The sequence below is a fragment of the Coenobita brevimanus genome, chromosome 94 (genome assembly GCF_032717465.1).
Source record: "Coenobita brevimanus isolate Jiangsu-jjx chromosome 94, ASM3271746v2, whole genome shotgun sequence".
NCBI lineage: Eukaryota > Metazoa > Arthropoda > Malacostraca > Decapoda > Coenobitidae > Coenobita > Coenobita brevimanus.
The window spans coordinates 20451083-20470313 of record NC_137047.1 but is presented as its reverse complement, the minus strand read 5'-3'; the positions used below and the strand labels follow the sequence as shown (position 1 = coordinate 20470313).

General features: G+C 41.9%; 1 protein-coding gene across 1 annotated transcript in view; it reads left to right on the top strand.

Annotated features, from left to right (window-relative positions):
* Positions 1–19231, top strand: part of Girdin (protein girdin) — an 818609-nt gene that overhangs the window by 416443 nt on the left and 382935 nt on the right. The window contains exon 5 of the mRNA XM_080282575.1: positions 18927–19067. Within this exon, the coding sequence (XP_080138701.1) occupies positions 18927–19067 (141 nt within the window). The remainder of the gene's footprint in view (positions 1–18926; positions 19068–19231) is intronic.

Sequence of the window (19231 nt, the reverse complement as noted above, 5' to 3'; positions counted from 1 at the left end):
GAATATCGATAATTGATGTGGGAGTGGGTGGTGCTGGGTGGGAAGAGGAAAGGAATATGTATATGTGGGAGGGAGTGTTTGGGTGTAGGAATGTGTGGGTGTGGGTGTAGGCGTGGTTAGTGTGAGTGTGGATGTGGGAGTGTTTGGTGTGGGTGTGGGAGTGAATGGTGGTCTTGATCTACTTCTTATAAGCATCCCACTTGCATTCACCTCGGTAACCAAACGCACTCTGAATTCTCTCCGTAAGACTTACCTACCTCACTACGTGGAAGTATGGAGGCAGATGTTAGAGATATTGTGCATGTAAATAGTTAGTGGGTAAACAGTTGGTTTAAAAAAAATAACGTATAATTTCTCTCACAGTACTTTGAATTATGAAACCTTAGACGAAGAAACGTGATATACTGGAATATGACCTGTTTTACGATCGGTATGCTATTTTCTGATAAGCCAATTATTACTGTGAATAACAGTAACAAAACTGTAATACCAAATATCACCAGCTGACTGTCAAAAAATATATTTATTTATCGTTTATTGCTGTTGTTTTGGCCCCAGCTCATCTGAACGTGAACCTAGCGGACTGTAAACCTTAGTTGCCCTTCTGCATTCCATCATCCTCTTTTCGGGGAATAAAGAGGGCCTTGAGGGACGTTTTTGTTAATAGTTATATTAGTGCCACCGCGTAAAAGCGCCCAGCTCCAGAGGATATATATTTTTTTTAACTCCTCTGCTAAATATTCGATTACCCAACAGTAATACCAAGAATCAGTAGTGCAGCCATTGGTAAAAGAACTTGAGACATAGTCATTACCAAGTAGTCATCAGTAAAATAAAAACAACCACAGGAAGCAACAACAGCCTCAACAGACATTCATCGGTGCAGCAACAACAAAACAGTCATCGATACAAGAACCACAGTAAAACGACGATGACAGTCAAGCATGAACAACACGAAGCAACACTTTCACCGCGAACATGAGAGCAACAGCAGCATCAACAAAGCCACATCAGTCACCACCAGCAATTCCATCATCAGGTGGTGGAGGGGGTTATGGGAACTGACGTCGCCAGTTGATGACCCTCGGTGTGATGAACAGTTTACCTGGGGTGATGAATTGATGGTGGAGCTGTGAGATTGATGGCTTTTTTTTTTTTCTTTTTATAGTATGGCTTATCATTTCGGTAAACACATTAGTCAGAGGAGTGCCTGTGGATGCTGATGTGTCTGTTTGAATGATGGTGAATACAAAGGAGTACTCAAGAAAGAAAGTTAAACAAGACCTGACCAATTTGGAGATGCCCAGACACATTGCGTTTGAAACTGTGGACATCTTAGGCATGAAGAAATAAATTCTGTGGAACACTTTCGATTGGATAAAAAATGAGCATAACCTTGAATTCGAAGGAATATGAATACAAAGATTACTCTTATCACATAGGAATGCTGATGAACACAGCAAAAGGCCCATGACCACCAAAGAATTCTTATTTCAAAGGACTGTCCATTATACAGCACAATATTCATGGATACAAAGGAACACAGTATATTGCAAGGTAAACTGCAGCTGTATTGAGGTATGACAACACTTTCATTGAGGGTTAAGGTAAGTGTGAGCTACGGATTTAGCAAATCAGAAAGGCTTCCTCTCCGCCCAGCAATGTCTCCAGCCTTATCCGGTAGGAAATACATTAGTGAAAAAGACCACCAAGCAGCACAGGAAAAATGCCATGGAAATTTCATATGAAAGATTGAAATTATATATATATATATATATATATATATATATATATTGTACGTGGTGGAAAGATGGAAGGTGAGGTGTCGGGGTGTTTTTTGAATTGGAGGGGGTAGTATCAGGGAAAGCATATAGTGTGTACTGTACGTATGTGTTGATGAGGAGAGAGAGAGAGAGAGAGTTTGGTGGATTACATGAAACTGGGAAGAAGCTGGGGTGGACCGGATGTGTAGTGTAAGGTGCTTATGAGTGGGGTTTTGGGTGTGGAATGTGGGATATGGGGAAGATAAGAGTGTGGGGGTGTCCGATGAGATGAGGGTGAAATTTGGACTGTTGGGTGGTTGAGGCGTGGAATATGAGGTGTGTGGTGAGGGATAAGGTTTGAAGTGTGAGGTGTTTGATGATGTATGTGTGGGGTGTATGTGATGTATGTGTGAGGTGTATGTGGTGTGAGGCGTTTGGTGGACAGTTAATATAGTGTGATGTGGGCAGTGTGAGAGGGGAATGGTGTGGTATCAACGATATGGGCGAGGTGTGATGTGGTGTGGGCGGTGTAAAGAGGAGTGTGATGTGGTGTGGGTTGTGTAAGAGGAGTGCGATGTGGTGGGATTGGTGGTATGTGTAGTGTGGTGTGTGTGAGATGAGCAGGGCGTTGTGTAGTGTGGGTAGGATGACTGGGATATGCTGTGTAGTGTTTGTGGGAAGGGTGGGGTGTGGTGTTGTGTGGTGCTGTGGTCTGGACTTCCGCATGCCTTCCACTCATTTCCGGGCTTCCGACGCTGTCTCTCACCCCAGCTTCGGAAAATCTAGACTGATTCTAAAATGACCCCAGTGTGACTCAGACTGACCCCAGTGTTAAGCCAGGGTTACCCCGCAGTGACCCAGTATAACCCCGGTTGACAAATCTCAGTTGAATACGGAAGAGGAAGTCATCGCCGCCAAACATGGGTGGGTAACAATAATCACCTATTTGTTCAGTGTACGTGTTTGGTTAATAGACAGTATAGTCTGTTCGCTGAGGCTCATCAACTCTCCCACGTGCGACAGGTGGCGTCAGACTCCTTCAGTTGTCCTCATTGGTTGCTGTTACCTTTCCGTCAGTGGTGAAGTTTCTGAATCATGCTACAGTTATCTCATTCAGAACTGACGTGATGATATTAGCGAGGGTGTTTTTAAGGCATGTCTTAAAATCAGTCTGTCGAGATTGATTTAGCAACATAATAATTAACTGCCCCCTGTCCCAACCTGGGATAGGTTTGACGATTTATCCGTCAGAGTACGACCGGCATTGATAAATATTTTTTGATGGGTAGAACGATGTGCTTTCTTAATATCTAACCTGTATCTAATGGCCATTTTTAAAGAGAATTATGTTATCTACTGGTAAAAAAAATTAAATGAAAGAAAAGGTTGATTCTGCAAATAAAATGAAACACGTCGTAGTTTGATCTGGTTAATTTATTTAGGTCACAGTCATTAGCTGTAGGATGGCATTTTATAATGACTTGCACAAGAAATGAAGGTCATTTAAGAACAAAGCACATTTTTTCCTATGAAAATTAAGTTCCTGTTTGTTAATTCCAACCTAACCTTGCGTATATTTTGAACAGATAAATAGACAAACGATCAGATAGATGGGGAGAGAGAGAGAGAGAGAGAGTAACTTCTTTTTATCCACTGAAGGTCAGACTGCAGGAAATTAATGACCAAACCTGAGAACCGTTGGGAAGGGTCAGTGTCCCCCTTTACGCCCCCTCACAATTGATCCCCCCACTTCCCTGCCCCATGTCCCTCCCCCCATCTTCGAAAGGGGAGGGAGGATGGAGGTGAGTTTCGAAAGGGATAGTCTATCGTGTCCCTTTTATACGCCACCCCTCGCTCCTCGCCCCTACCCCCTCGCTTCTCGCCACTACCCCCCGCTCCTCTCCCCTACCCCCTCGTAACCCACCCCTACCACTTCGGTCCCCACCCGTACCCCATCCCGTCTTGCCCCTGTCCATTCGATTCCTCCCACCCCCTCACCTCTGTCCCCCCACTCCATCAAGGGGTAGGGGGTTGTAGGGTTGAGTCAGTGATCATGCTCCATTAGCCCCTGAAGTGTGAGTGATGGGTCAGTACACACACACACACACACACACACACACACACACACACACACACACACACACACACACACACACACACACACACACACACACACACACACACACACACACACACACACACACACACACACACACACACACACACACACACACACACACACACACACACACACACACAATTCAGCCATTACGGGTTCACGCTGACTCATTCACTGACCGGAAATTACCGGACAGATAAAAAGATCATCGTCATCATCGTCATCCTCATTGTCGTTGTTTGCATCGTCGTCTTCGCTGCATCTTCACCATCAGCTTCATCATTGTTTTCTTGGTCGTCATGTTCATTACCCAATTTTTCCCCAGAAATAGGAAATGGAAAACACAAAATAGGGGAAGCCATCCGTGGAAGGCCTAGTGAAATGAACCATACATCCTTTCACTCTTCATTCTCAGATTCAGGACAAAGTTTTTGAATAGATGAGTACGATCATCATTATCATCGTCATCATCATCATCTTAATCATCATCATCTTAATCATCATCATCGTTATCATCTTCGTTATCATCATCATCATCATCATCGTCATCATCATCATCATCATCATCATCATTACCATCGTTATCATCATCATCATCATCATCATCATCATCATCATCGAGATCATCATTATCATCACCATCGTTATCATCATCATCATCATCATCATCATCATCATCATCACGTAATTTCCTATTACATCCTGTTAATAATCCCACTGAGACGGAACCTGAGAAAGGTGTTCCGGTAAGTTGTATGACGGAAATCCCCGGAACAAAAAAATTTTCTGTGAATTATTGGTTATGTGTGTGTGTGTGTGTGTGTGTGTGTGTGTGTGTGTGTATTAATAGATTGATGTGTGTGTTGCCGGCATTGCAGTGCGTCGTGCGCCGTGTCACAGCGACAGGACAATGAAGAGTTATAAATTCACCCTTTAATATGATGACCTTCTTTTCGTACTTTCATCTTGCCGTTACCTAACGATTTAATTCAGGTTAGGAGAGTTCCCTGGTAGTGAAGGGGTTAAAGAATGTTATATCTTACCCCTCTGGTATCAGAAGTTTTTCTTAAGCTGAATAACATTATCTAGTTTCAGCAAGACTAATAAAAATATGTGGTACTGGTGTTGATGGGGTTAGATTTCGAGGTGCGTTTTATAGCACATTCAGTATATCAGAATCTTACTTTAGTCACAGCACCTACATACGATTAAAGTCAGATGGGGAAGGGTCCCAAATCAAGGGAATAACGACTATCTCGGAAAACAGTTGGCCATCAGTCTTTATTCATCTGTTTGTCTGTCCATGTTAATCGATCTGTCTGTCCATCTATCTGTGTCTGTCTATCAATTTGTCTGTCTTTAACCAAAAGCCATAATCACAGAGGAGGTGTCACCCTATCCCCTGCCATCACGTTACACTTCCTCCAGAACACACCATCCTCATTCATCTACCTCTCCACTCCATTCTTCCTGCTCATCCCAAAGCCTTCTCACCATAACAGCATTTCATTATATTCCGGCAAGCAGCAGGCGATATACTACAGTTTTCCTTTTCTGATCGCTCGTGTTTCGATTGCAGCAGTTAATGTCACGTCTGAGAGAGAGAGAGAGAGAGAGAGAGAGAGAGAGAGACGATATCCGGGTGTGACCAAGCGATAACCACAGATACCAGTGCTTCACCTTGGCGAACAGTAAACAAAGGAGTAGAATTTTAATGGCACTGTGATCACGCCGAACTGCCTCGCTCTGCTTGGTGTTAGGATGTGACGCCATTAACATCGCTTCTTGCTCCCTTTGTTGATTTGCCCCTCGTCATTGTGGGTGTCATGGTGTGGGTGTCTTGGTGATGGGGCTGTGTTTGTGCTGTTGTTGAAAGCTATGTAGATCTAACTGTGTGTGTGTGTGTGTGTGTGTGTGTGTGTGTGTGTGTGTGTGTGTAGCAGTGATGGTGTTTGTGGTCGTGGTAGTGTTGCTGTGTCTCCATTTAATATTACTGATGCTTGTGAGTAGGATATTACAGTGGTATGTTTTCTATTCAGCATCATACTAACAAAGCATCCCACATTCACATAGAATAGTTCCCTGCATATCACCCCTTGATTTGTCATGGGTCACGAATAAAAGGAAAAATGAAACTCCAGGCACTATCTCCATCCCCCCTCATCTTTTAGTGCCGTAGGAGAAACGGTGATGCTTCCAGTACAGCCGATGGGCTGTGAGATCACAGACTTACGTCATTGCAAAGAGATGGTTACTAAGCCTTCATAACCTTCTCCCTTGTAATATCCTTTTACATTTCGAAGGAAGTAGAATATTGCGCATTCTCCGGCCTACCCATCTCTCTGGGAGTGAATTATATCAGTTTGAGTGAGATGTGATTTTAAAGCTAATGACTTGCCTCCCAGTTGTAGCCTCTTGCCACTAGTCGCTGCAATCGAAGCTTGCAGGAAAAAAAATAAACTGTCACTACACAGTACAGAAAAATCTGAAAATCTCCCAAGAGAGATTTGTGAAAAACTTTCTTTTATCTGTTGTAATGGGTTAGGATCAGTACAAGAATGAAATAATGTTGCACTGTTTGTACGATGTGGCTGTATTTTTTTTATTCTTGATGGTTCTGGTAAATGTATGGTCATAATAGTGTTATTGTAACTGAGTCATAGAGTACAGAAAGTAAACCATGTAACAAGAATATACACAACAGACGTTACCCATCTTTGATGAGACTGACGGTACCTGAATTTTATATCTTAATTGGGCATAAAAAGGTCTTGGTTAGGATGCTGTAAATACGTAATTATTTTATCTGTTCACTGGCCATTACTTTATCTTTCTTCTGGCCAGTCTTTAATACGGGTGATCGTTTTATTTGCCGCGTTACAATTCCGTCCTTGTAAATTTCTTATTGTTTCTTTCCTGTTAAGGTTTCTTGACTGGATCACGTTAATTTTCTTGCTCATTTGCCATCTAAGAGGTTAAGGGTTTTTGATTGAACCCATAATATATTTTTCCCGCTTACTTGCCGACTCTGCATAGGGGACGTAACTACAAGCCGTGTCTCAAACAGGCCTCCCACACACACATAGGTCTTCACAGCAAGTAGTTTTATCAGTCTCTTATTCTGTAGCTCTTACACTGGATACTGCTTTTCAAAACTGCCGGAGTAAGTGATCCTACCTTACCCACCACCCACCTATCAAGTGGGTCTGCAGGACCGTGTTGACTTCACACTTTCATCATTCGCATAGAGCTCTGTTGCTCACGAGTTAAATGGAATTTACTGTTTTTTACGCACATATGTAACCAGTTCTGTAGCGGTCTCCAGTATTCCGTGCTTCCTGCCTACAATCTCGAGCGTTTCAGATACAGTGTCTTCAGACATCTCAAAAGGAAAAGACCTTGAATTTAGCTCGTTACTCTGTTCCCAAGAGAGGAGCAAGTTTATGGACTCGGTCATTAATTTCCATTCTGTCTTTGCAGTGTAAAAAAACACTAAAACATGGTTTCTTTTTGTTCATGTTGGTGATAGTGTTGCTGTGTTTTGTGGGTGAAAGTATGATCATGGTATTACTGTGTTTGCGTTTGTAATGATGGTAATTGTGTGTGTGTGTGTGTGTGTGTGTGTGTGTGTGTGTGTGTGTGTGTGTGTTGTCAGCGTCAGTTTTTGCGGTTGGTGTTGTGCTTCCTTATTATCCATTGTGTTTATTTTTCATGGCAAATTATTGTTTTCTGTATCTTCTTTCTTTATTTAATCGATCTGTCTTTCAGAAATCACCTTCTGATATTCTGTAGTAATTCATTGTTTGCCTTTTATGCAGTCTTTTTTTTTATATACATTCTCCATCTATATTTTTGTTTGACCTGTCTTTGTCACCTTTTTTTTTTTATTATTATTATTATTATTGCTGTTCTCATTTCCTTTTCGGATAGTAACTTTTTTTTTCGTTCTCTGTCTTCATGTTTGAGTTTTTTTTTTTTTTCGTTTAATTCCTTACGGCTTATTTGTGCATATGTTTCTTTCGGTTTAATAACTTCTTTCTGCGTGTCTATTGCTCCCTATTTATTAGTTGGGCCTTTATATCATGTCTGTTTCTCTGTTCCTGTCGTGTTAAATTGACTTTCTTTTTTCCATGTTGTGTTTTGTCCACTGCACTGTGTCAGAACCTGCTCCTTCATTCCTCTGTTTTTCTGCCACTGCCATTAGCTGGGAACGTCTAGGCCGATTCCTGTCAGTAATTTGATCTGTTGTTCGTGTCTGTCCGTCTTCCTGTCCATTTTATTCTTCCTGTCCTTTTTTTTTTTTTCCTCGTAGGATTTCTGTTTGAAAGAGAAACTCTGGAGGAGGCTAGATAGACATAAGGACCGGAGAGGGTTGGGTGTAAGACCTTTCTCAGGACAAAGTACTATCTTTCCTAGGTTTAGTGCTGCTAAATGAGATGACTTTCGTCCATTGCTGTGAAATTTCCATAACAATTTTCAGTGCTGTTCTTGTATTCATTTCATACCATTGGACAGACCGGCTCACTGGAATTGCCTTCTGTGTATACATTCTCATGTTCTCTTGTCACTTTCCTGTCCTTTCCCGCCAGCCTTCTTGTCCATTACTGTCGGGTGTCACGCGGGGTTGGTCAAGGTCGGTGGTGTTGTGGTGGACGTGATAACTCGTTGGTGCTCACTCGTTGCCACACACCAGGGCTATTGGGGGAGGGGGGGGGCTATTGTCGGCTTTAGAGTGATTGCTGCTCTCCCACTAGCTGTCTCAGGTTGATTGGCTGGCTGACTTTCTGCCTCGCTGGCAGTCTCGTACTATTTGTGCTTATTATTCTGTCTGTTTGAATGCTTGCCTGCTGTCCTTTGTGTGTGTGTGTGTGTGTGTGTGTGTGTGTGTGTGTGTGTGTGTGTGTGTGTGTGTGTGTGTGTGTGTATTGGGTTGTCTCTCTCTCTCTCTCTCTCTCTCTCTCTCTCTCTCTCTCTCTCTCTCTCTCTCTCTCTCTCTCTCTCTCTCTCTCTCTCTCTGTTTTCATTCTTTTATATACCCGTACATTACAGTTATGTCATTATTTCTGTCCCTCATTTTTTTTATTTTCTGTTTGTGTCAGTTTGTGTTGTTCTACTTTTTAATGTTTTTGTTTATTATGCATATCTGTATGTCTCGCCTTTTATATATATATATATATATATATATATATATATATATATATATATATATATATATATATATATATATATATATATATATATATATATATATATATATTTTTCTTATGTATGTGCCTGTCTTTTGGTCTGTCTCGCCCTCTATTTTTCATTTGTCTTATGTATGTGCTTGCCTTTTTGTCTGTTTCGCCCTCTTTGTTGTTTTGTGTTTTAGTGTCTGTATGTCTCATCCTCTTTTTTTTTTGGTGTGTGTGTGTGTGTGTGTATATATATCTTTGATGTCTCGGTCGTTCTGTTTATGTGTGTTGCTGTGTTTGTCTGTGTGTTTGTTTGTTTTTTTGTGTGTGTGTTTTCTGTCCTGACTGCAAGAGTTTGATGTGAAAGTCAGTAGGTAACAAATGATTCAGTTTAATAGTTTTGAATACCGAAACAGAAGTATTCCACTGAAAGAAAGACTGGGAATGAGAGGGAAAGGGGATATTAAAAGAATGATGCCAAGGCAACGAAACTAGATAATACTAAGGTAATTGGGGGATGGAAAGTCAAGATTAGAGGGTTGAAGTTAATGCCCTGGGATCACTACCGTCTCCCCTGTTGAAACTTCCTTGCGCACCACCAGTATTTGTAACTGCATTAGGCAAAAAAAAGGTCCACTGCATGGCTGGACCTTGGAGGGATAGTGACAGCCAAAATTTACCCTTCCTTATGCTGACCAAGTACGAAACAGGAAGGGATGTGTAACGAAAGTGAAAGTGTTTTATGTGAAGTGAAAATGTATTGGCTGCAGTGTATTTACGCGTATGTATTGTAGGCTTTCAAGTCTTATCAGTATGACGGCCAGGGTGCAAACATATGCCAGCCTTTGCAAGAACATAATACCAACACCAGCCCAAGTGTCCACACAGGAATGTAGCGGACAGGTATCGTTCAAACCGGACTCCATTGACCTTAACTGGTTCATCATGATGACGTCATTTATTTTATTATTGCTATCTTCAGACAACTTGAATCTGCTTACGAGAATTCTACGAAGTAGAGGGCTTACTGAACTTCTAGACCACTGGAGATCCCTTTTCGGGGTCTAGGCGTTAACGGTAACCATGCATATTTTGTTGAAAACAGTTGGAAAGAATTAAAAACTGTTAATTTTTACTTTACCATTCATCTTGTTCTTATTGCGTATAATCCGTAATTGTCTACCGGTAGATAGTTGCGCCCATCATCCACTCATCGGCTGTAATGTGTCCTACTTCTTGCTTCATCTTTATCATTTTGTTTCTGTGTCTGTCCTCCTCTCTTACTGTTTCTCCCATCCTTTCTTTCGCGTTTTATTGCACTTCTTTCCGCTTCAGGTGGCTGTACACTAAGTTACAAGTCTAATGGTGTCCTGTAACCCAGGAAGCCGTTTACAACTCTTGAAGGCAACCATACAACCAGATCACGAGGCTACTGTGGTGCCTCTGTTAACAGGGTGGAGAGTTAACTGCGGTGTCCATCCAGGAACCAAACCTCCACACATCCCCACGCATCGCTGTGGCGAGGCGCAGTCAACCACAAGGGAACATTGATTGTGATCTGCACGGGACGAACCCGCAGAAACGGTTGCTTGCCTGTGGTTCATGGATCTGCTCGGCCAGACAGACTAGGATTAAACAAAAATAATACCAACAACAACAACTTCATATTATCACTTTTTCACTCTTTTCCAGCTTATCTTAAACTGCATCCTGTTCGTGTGTTTCCTGATTTATCGGTATTTAGTCAGTTTCCAAACATTATTGTTGATTTTTTCTCTTGTTTTCAATTCCACTCCCCGTTTCTGGTATTTTAGTATTTTAAGTATTGTTAGCGCAATATTTTAGTTTATTTTTATTTATTTATTTTTGTACTGTATGCTCTTACCATCAGGTGAACCAGTTCTCCATGATCATGTTCGAATCCTCTCCTCGCTTTCTCCCTTTTTATTCAGATTTCTTTTCCATTTTCTTCATTCCTCTCACTAGATTATTAACATCCTCATCGTCCTCTGAACCTGAGTTTCTCTTCTGGTCGTTTTATCTCCGTGTCTGTTTCATTGTTATTGCCTCTTCCTGAATCCCACCTTGATCATTTTACATTTTTTTCTTCATCTTTTTCGTCTTATTTCTGCATTTCTCATATATCAGCTTTTTCTTCCCCGTGATTATAATGTCTTCGTGCCTGCCTCGTTGTTATTGCTTCTCTCCGTGGCTCTTAACCTGGTCATTCTATCCATTTTTCTGCCTTCATCTTTTTCGTCATATATGCAGTAATTGTTTGTCCGATTTATCAACTTTCCCTGCACCGTGATTTCTTTTGCCACTTCCTTTCATTTATCTTTGACAGTCTATTTTATTTTGAGCATTTCCATCAATGAGTTCATCTTCCAGGTTTTTCTTTCTTCTTTTTTCGTCCTTCATCTGTTTTCATATTGCTTGCTTAATTTATCTGTGTTTTTTTTTTTAATATCCTGAATTTCCTGTTTATACCCACTTCTGGAGTCTCCTCTATATCATATTCCTTGCATCTTTTGTCTAACGTCATTTCTGTCCCCTCCTTCTGTATTATATTCTCTTTACCTAAGATGCCCTTGCTTATCATCTCTTCTGTATCTAGCCTTCTTATTCCATCTTTCTATTCTCTTGTGTATTTTTTTTCCTTTTTTCCATGTCATCTTTGTTTATTCCATCATCATCATCTCTTCCCCAACTCCTTCATTATTCCATCATCATTTTCTCTACTTCGTTAACTCCACCCCTGTCATATATCTGCTTCGTTAATTCCGTGTCCCTCTCTCCCCGTCGCTCTCTAACCTGACCTTCCCAGCCTACTCAGACCTTGCTGGGAATTTAGTTAAGGCCACCCAGCCATCAGGAAACAGAAATAAATAAACGCCACGGTAACAAGACCACGCACTCTCCCCACACTGTTACCACTTCCTCCCCCGCACGTGACTGGGGCGGCCTTCACGAGTTAGTTCATACCGCCTAAGGGAGTTGGGCTTACGGGGGTCTGGTAATACTGGGCAGCCTCCGGGGAAGCCTTGGCTGGACGTTCGACTGAGCTGCGGGTGGTGTTACGGTGTTATTTATTTCCTGGCTGGTGATTTTACACGGCCATTAGTTTGCTGGCTGATACTACGTGCAACTATATTTTCTTTTCTCTTTTATGATTTTACTTGGCACTTTTTTTTTTCCTCGCGTCTGATTCAGCTCAGAACATTATTTCCTTTGATTTTATGCGCCACTTATTCTCGTTCTTGATTCTGATTTTTTTTTTTTCCCGCCACATTTTTATCTCCTTACTGCTGACTTTACTCGCCACTTTATTATTTCCTTTGCTCCTGATTTTGCACACCATGTATTCTTTCTCTTGTCTTCAGTTTTACTCACCACTTACTTTTTAATTACTTATGACTTTACCCTGCACATTTTTTTTTTTTTTTTTTTTTTTTTTTTTGGTAATCGTCCTTGAGCTATTCCCTTGTTGCAGTTTATATAAGCCAGGGTTTTCCCCCCCGCTAATTATCGTTGAAACATATCTTTACTACGAATTATACTAAATATATTTCCTCCGGCTTGATTTTTATTATCCATGAGACATTTCCTTGCTGCTAATTATACCCAGTTGTGGTATTTCCTTGCTGCTAATTCTGGGTTTTGCATTACTTTTCCTCTGATGTTCAGCTCCAAGAGACAGTATTATAACTGAGTAATTGTGCTCTTCTCGGTGCTGAGGTGAGATGTTTCCTGGTTGACTAATAATGTTATTGTTCTGAGTGCAAGGTGGAGGTGTAGAGTGTGAGGTGGAGGTGTGGAAGGGTGCAGAGTGTGAGGTGGTGTGAAAGGGTGCAGAGGCTAAGGCTTTGTGGAAGGGTGCAGAGTGTGAGGTGGAGGTGTGGAAGGGTGCAGAGTGTGAGGTGGAGGTGTGGAAGGATGCAGGGGGTGAGGTGATGTGGAAGGATGTAGACTGTAGAGTGTGAGATGGAAGTAAGGAAGGATGCAGAGTGTGAGGTGGTGTGGGAGGCAGTGAGGGATATAGAGCGTAAGCTTGTGAATGAAAATTTACAGATAGTGTTTACTGATGCGGTTGGGAGGTGAAGGTGTGGGAGTGTGGAAGAGTTTCAGTTGTTTACGGGTGTGATGGTGAAATGAAAATGGGGGGGGGGGCAGTGAGAACGAGAGTTTGCAAAATTTACAGGTGTGATTTTTAGCTGAAGGTATGAGAGAGTATGAAGTGGCCCTGAGACGAAGGTGTGAGAGATAGTGAGAGAGTTGTATTGAGGTGACTTGTTTTAGGCAGTGAGGCAGGGTGTAAACAGTATTTGCCTTATGACCAAGCTGGAGGTGTGGTGGACGGTGTGTGAGGGTAAACAGATTAGGAGGTAGGGTTGTGGACGGTAGAAGAAGAAAGTTTAATGCTGTATGTTGCTGGTGTGGGTGAGATGTGAAATCATGGAGATAGTGAGGGAGGGTGTGCCGAGTATAAGAAGTAGATGAGAAAGATGGAAATGAAGGATTTACAATATTCACTGTTTTAGGTGTGATGTGCAAGTCTGAGAGATAAGGGGGGATGTACAGAGTGTGAGGTGAAAGTGTGACAGACAGTGAGAGTGTAGAGAGTGTTAGGTGGAAGTGTGAGAGGTAGGAAAGGAAAGCCTACAATATTTGTTGGTGTTATGTGTGTGTGTGTTATTTATGTGTCTGACTCTGGGCATAGAATTGACCGTCCATTCTCTGACACCCTCAGTCCTCTTACTGTACGTACCACACACTTCAATATGTCACATGGTATGGCTTGTGAGATAGTATGGAAGGGTGTTGAGAAGCTTGCCACTGCCTTAAATGAGATGGTGCATTCCCCTGCCACGGTTAATGCTGGGTCTGTGGTAAGGACTGATGGCGCCTGCCAGGGCTGTGACAAGTACAGGGGCGGTGCAGGAAGGGACACAGGCGGAAGCTACACCAGATGATTACCATGTTCACTTCCTTCACTCAGGTGTTTTTTTGTTGGTTTGGTTCGTTGTGAAAGGCAGGGTTGAATGAGAATACTCCGAAGTGGTTATTAAGCAGGAAGCAACTGCTGGAATCAAAATATACTGTTTCGTAAACAACGCCCCTTGAATCACACTCACCCCTGACTGGCCAAATACTTTATCTCTTAGTCAGGGAAGATCGCTTTTTTATTTTGTTCAGGAGTTCTTTCCCCTCTACATATTTTTGTAAATCACCTGTCTTGGGTTTTAATTGATTAACCCCCTCAGTGGTATTTTTTCTCTACTATTGTCTCGGCTAGACGCAATTATGCATCTTATATGAACTGAATTGGCTGAGTTTATATACATATACATATACATAGAGAGAGAGAGAGAGTTATGGATATATAGATAGATAGATAGACAGATATAGATATAAGTTTTTACTAAGTTGAATATGATCATTTGAAGCAAACAGTCATGAAATAAAACGTCACCTCATTGTTAGCGTTAAGTAGGATGATTCATTACGCCGAACACTTATATTATAATTTATAGTACAGTACGCCACTGGCCGTGTGTATCTAGTGGCATGATGTGTAAAGCCGAAGTGAAACGAGCGAGTCACTGTGGCTGTGGTGGTGCGGCACACGGGGTGATAATGGCAAGGGCGTGTGCAAACCAGTATAGTAGCCCCTCAAGCTGTGTACATGCCTTCGAGCAGTACAATTATAAATGTGTGTGTGTGTGTGTGTGTGTGTGTGTGTGTGTGTGTGTGTGTGTGTGTGTGTGTGTGTGTGTGTGTGTGTGTGTGTGTGCATGCGCTGTTTTGTGTAAACAGGTGCATACCTCTGCGTCCTAACAGTAAAATAAAAATAAATATATTGAATCGATAGTCAAGCCACAAGGGCGCACCAGTCATACCAGGTTAAAAAGAATATGTTTTTTAAGCTTTGAGAACGTTGGTGAGTCGTGAGTCTGGGTTAAATATTAATCTGACAAAGAGAATTTACTGTGATTATTGACGCTGGTTTTGTGAGTTAATGAACAAAGAAGGAGGAAGCGGTACGGTGTGGTGGTTGTGAGGATGGATTGTGTGACAGGCGGAACCACTGACTGATTGGCAAGTGGGAGGGTGACTTGAAGTGGCAGGTGAGAGTAATTGACGAGTGATGATAAAGACAGGCAGGCTTGGAGTAGGAGGGAGGGTGACTTGGAGTGGCGGGAGGGAGTGGGAGATGATAGAGGTGGCTTTTAGTAGTAAAGATAAGTGTTTGATACATGAAGGGCGGCTTGAAGTGGCGTGCAGGAGTGGAGGTGGGTGGTTATATCGGAGACTTGGAGCGTTTTTTGTTGCAGCCGCCTTGGATGAACTCTGGAAATAAACGTCTGGCTGGGTGGGAAAGGAACATCGTTGTTGTTGTTGTTGCTGTTGTTAATAATTACTTACTTATACAGTCCCAGTATTAAAGACATATTCTAATAGCTATGAGTCAGGTTAAGTGACTATAATAAACAAATCAATAGCAAACAGATGCAGACAAAGCAGCAGAGATCAGAACATCGACATTACCCGGTTCACAGAATTCCACTACACACTCGATTGACACTTCCTCCAAGACTGTCCTGTTGCGTATAGTCCTCTCTCCCCCTTCACCCCTACACACAGCACTTTCAAGCTGACCATATGTCGCAGGCTACTACGGACACCAATGCACATCTTTTGTACTAATTTACTACAAACGTTACATAGAAATGAATTAGTCTTACGACCCTTCCCTCTCTCACACACACACACACACACACACACACACACACACACACACACACACACACACACACACACACACACACACACACACACACACACACACACACACACACACACACACACACACACACACACACACACACACACACACACACACACCATATTGCCATTGGCTACACCATACGCCTTCGTTATATTCCCATTGACTGTCAGTCCATTGGACTTCATTGCCTCTTCCCTCCACAGAATCTCATACAGATCCCTAATGCATGCCAACATTCGCTGAGGATTCATAACTCAGGACATTCATGGCCGTGCGATCTTCTCATAAATACACTAACACCACTTATCAACACTCTTGTTTCTCATTGTCCACTGTACCTTTCTACGCACCCTGTTTGAAGCTTTCGCAATATTAGTAAAAACAGAGTAAGTCTCGTATTATAGAAATATTTTCTTGGAGAAAAAATGTACAAAACACATTTTAGCATTGCAGGTATGAAAAGGGAACGCCCAGCAAGAGAGAGAGAGAGAGAGATTGGTGGAGGGAGTGGTTAATTTGTGAGGATGTGTCGAATCTTGGGTGTAGCGACATTGCTCCTCGTCATTATCCGGGACACACGATCCTGCTCTTGTGGTTACGGTGGGTGGCGGCTGTGGTGGGCGTGTGGCGGGGATGGTGAGGCAGATAAGGATGGTGGTGCCGGTTGTGCAAGGTGTGTGGCTGGTAGGCTTTGTGTTGTAGTAGTTGTGCAAGTGGTGATTGTGATTGTGGTGGAGGCTGGTAAGGTTTTTGGTGGCGGTAATGCAAGTGATGGTGGCTGTGGTGTTGGTGCTGGTTGGTGAGGGTTGTGGTGATGATGGCACAGGTGGTGGTGACGGTAGAGGAGGACTGTGGTGGTGGTTTTGGTGATGGAGCTAGGGGTTGCCAGTATGTTGGTGCAGTTGTTAAGTGGTGAGAGTAGTGTTGCAAGTGGTGTTGGTTGCTGGGGGTTAGAGACCCTTTATTGTCTCTAGTGAGGGGAGTGATGGTGATTTGTGAGGATCGTGATGGTGATGGTGGTGATAATAATGGTGATGAAGGTATGGACTGTGGTAATGGTAATACAAGGAGTGGTTGTTGGGGACTGATGGTGGTGATGGTTGGTGAGGATGGTGGTGGTGATGACAGTGATGGAGGTAAAGGTTATATGCAAGTGGTGTTGATTAGGATTATGGAGATGGTGGCGTAAATGGTAGTGGTTGTTAATGTTCGTGGTGGTGGGATGGTGGTGGTAGTTGGTAGTAATGGATGATGGTGGTGGTTGGTCGTAGTGGGTGTGATGATGGTGGTTGTTGTAATGGAGATACGAAAATATAAAAATGATGTAATTACTTGACATAATTACGTGAATAAGTTGATACTGACATTCGGCTTACGTTTTGGGCATATTTAGCTTCATTTCATGTTAGAACATTAATCCAGATTTGGCTAGAGAGTAAAATAAGGGACCACAGTTTCGAATAACTAAATGAACCCCATTTCATCAAGCACATATATACTCATGTGATAAAATTTAGCCTCCTAGCTGAAAATGTGCCCGATTATTAGATTTCCTCCTTTCAGGTAAGCTTGTAAACCCACAGACAAAAATCGAATGCTGAGGACATTGTGAAGCTCAGTGATTGTACTGTATACGAAAGGGTGAAAGGGAAACGATAAACAGAGAGAGAGAGAGAGAGCTGGTTAGGGCAGTGTCAGGTCAGCTTCGTGGGAGTGCTACAGATTTTAAAGGACCTTCTCTCCTTCACAAGGTCGACCACTAGTTCACCTCATTCGCTCTATATACAGCTTACATTGTTTCTCTCGCTGTCTGTATCGTACTGTATCGTTCATTCCATGTTTTATGCTATATCTGTCACTCTATTTGTATCTTATTCTTTTCTGCTTTCCGTTTTTCATACCATCTTTCAGTATTTTGCATTCATTCACACTCTCCCAAACTATATCACACTGACAGTCATTATACAGATTAATTTAAACATCAATCTAGAGTAAATAGCCTAACGTCGGGGACAACCTAGGGCTGGATAATAGATGGATGGGTGGATGGATTTTACGTACATATCATTATTGGTGGAAAAATGCTATAACATACATTGTTCCTTTTATTATTATCAGTCTCAGTAAAATTAGGAGAAAATCATTATAGCTTTAACGGAACAAACTGTCAGGTGGAGTAATGAAATATGATACTTTGCTGCCCACACGAATGTGTAACTGGTGCCATGTCTCAGAAAAAAAAATGTGAAGGTGCCCTGCATTTGATCAGCATTATATATATATATATATATATATATATATATATATATATATATATATATATATATATATATATATATATATATATATATATATATATATATATATATATATATATATATATATATATATATATATATATATATATATATATGTGTGTGTGTGTGTGTGTGTGTGTGTGTGTGTGTGTGTAATCAACGCCATCTGTACGAATTTTTTTATTAGTACTGCCAGACGATTTATTCAATTTGTGATGATGATGAAAATGATGATGATGATGATGCATATTGTTATTGTTATTATTATTATTATTATTATTATTAGTAGTAGTAGTAGTAGTAGTAGTAGTATCATCATCATGATCATTATTATTCTTTTATTACCGGGTATTATTATTATCTTCTTTCCTAATCCACCCCCCTGCCCCCTAACTCAGTATTGTAATGAAGCCAACATACACTGTTCACTGCCCACGTCTTACTCATCTGTACTCTGGAACTGAACTGAAGTGTGACAAATAAACTACCCTTGGAATGGGACAATGAGTAATAAAAAAATATATGATTATATATCATCATCATCATCCGGACCTCCTTTCCCACCCTAGGGCCGGGTGAGGAGTAGCAACGTCCATACAGCCCAAGTTTGTCCAGTCCAGTGGGCCACGCTTCCAGTTACTCATCATTCAGGCCCCCGGAATCCTGGCTCTGTCTGATACGCCAGAACTTCCACCACATTCTGTAGCTTCACATAAACGTATCCGATAGAGCCAATAATAGTAACAGTGATAATAATGATTTATGGTGCCCTTGGTATTTCAGGTGACGGACAACCCGGAGGCGGTGTGGCCGTCTGAGTGGTCGCAGGTGGAGACAGTGCCAGAGGAGCAGGTCAGCCATGCCTTCTCCCTCCTGGTGGCTCACTGTCGCCGCCTTGCACAGGAGCGAGATGCCTTCAACCAGGTACACTAATTCGTTGTATATGGGTTCCACCGCGTATATTCCTTTTTTTTTTTCTTTCATTTTCCTTCATCATATCCTCCTCCTCAAAGCAGAAGGACGCCTTCAGCAGAAAAACTGCTTCTTCACTAAATGAATTTTGGAGGGTTTGAATGTTGTGCCTGAGA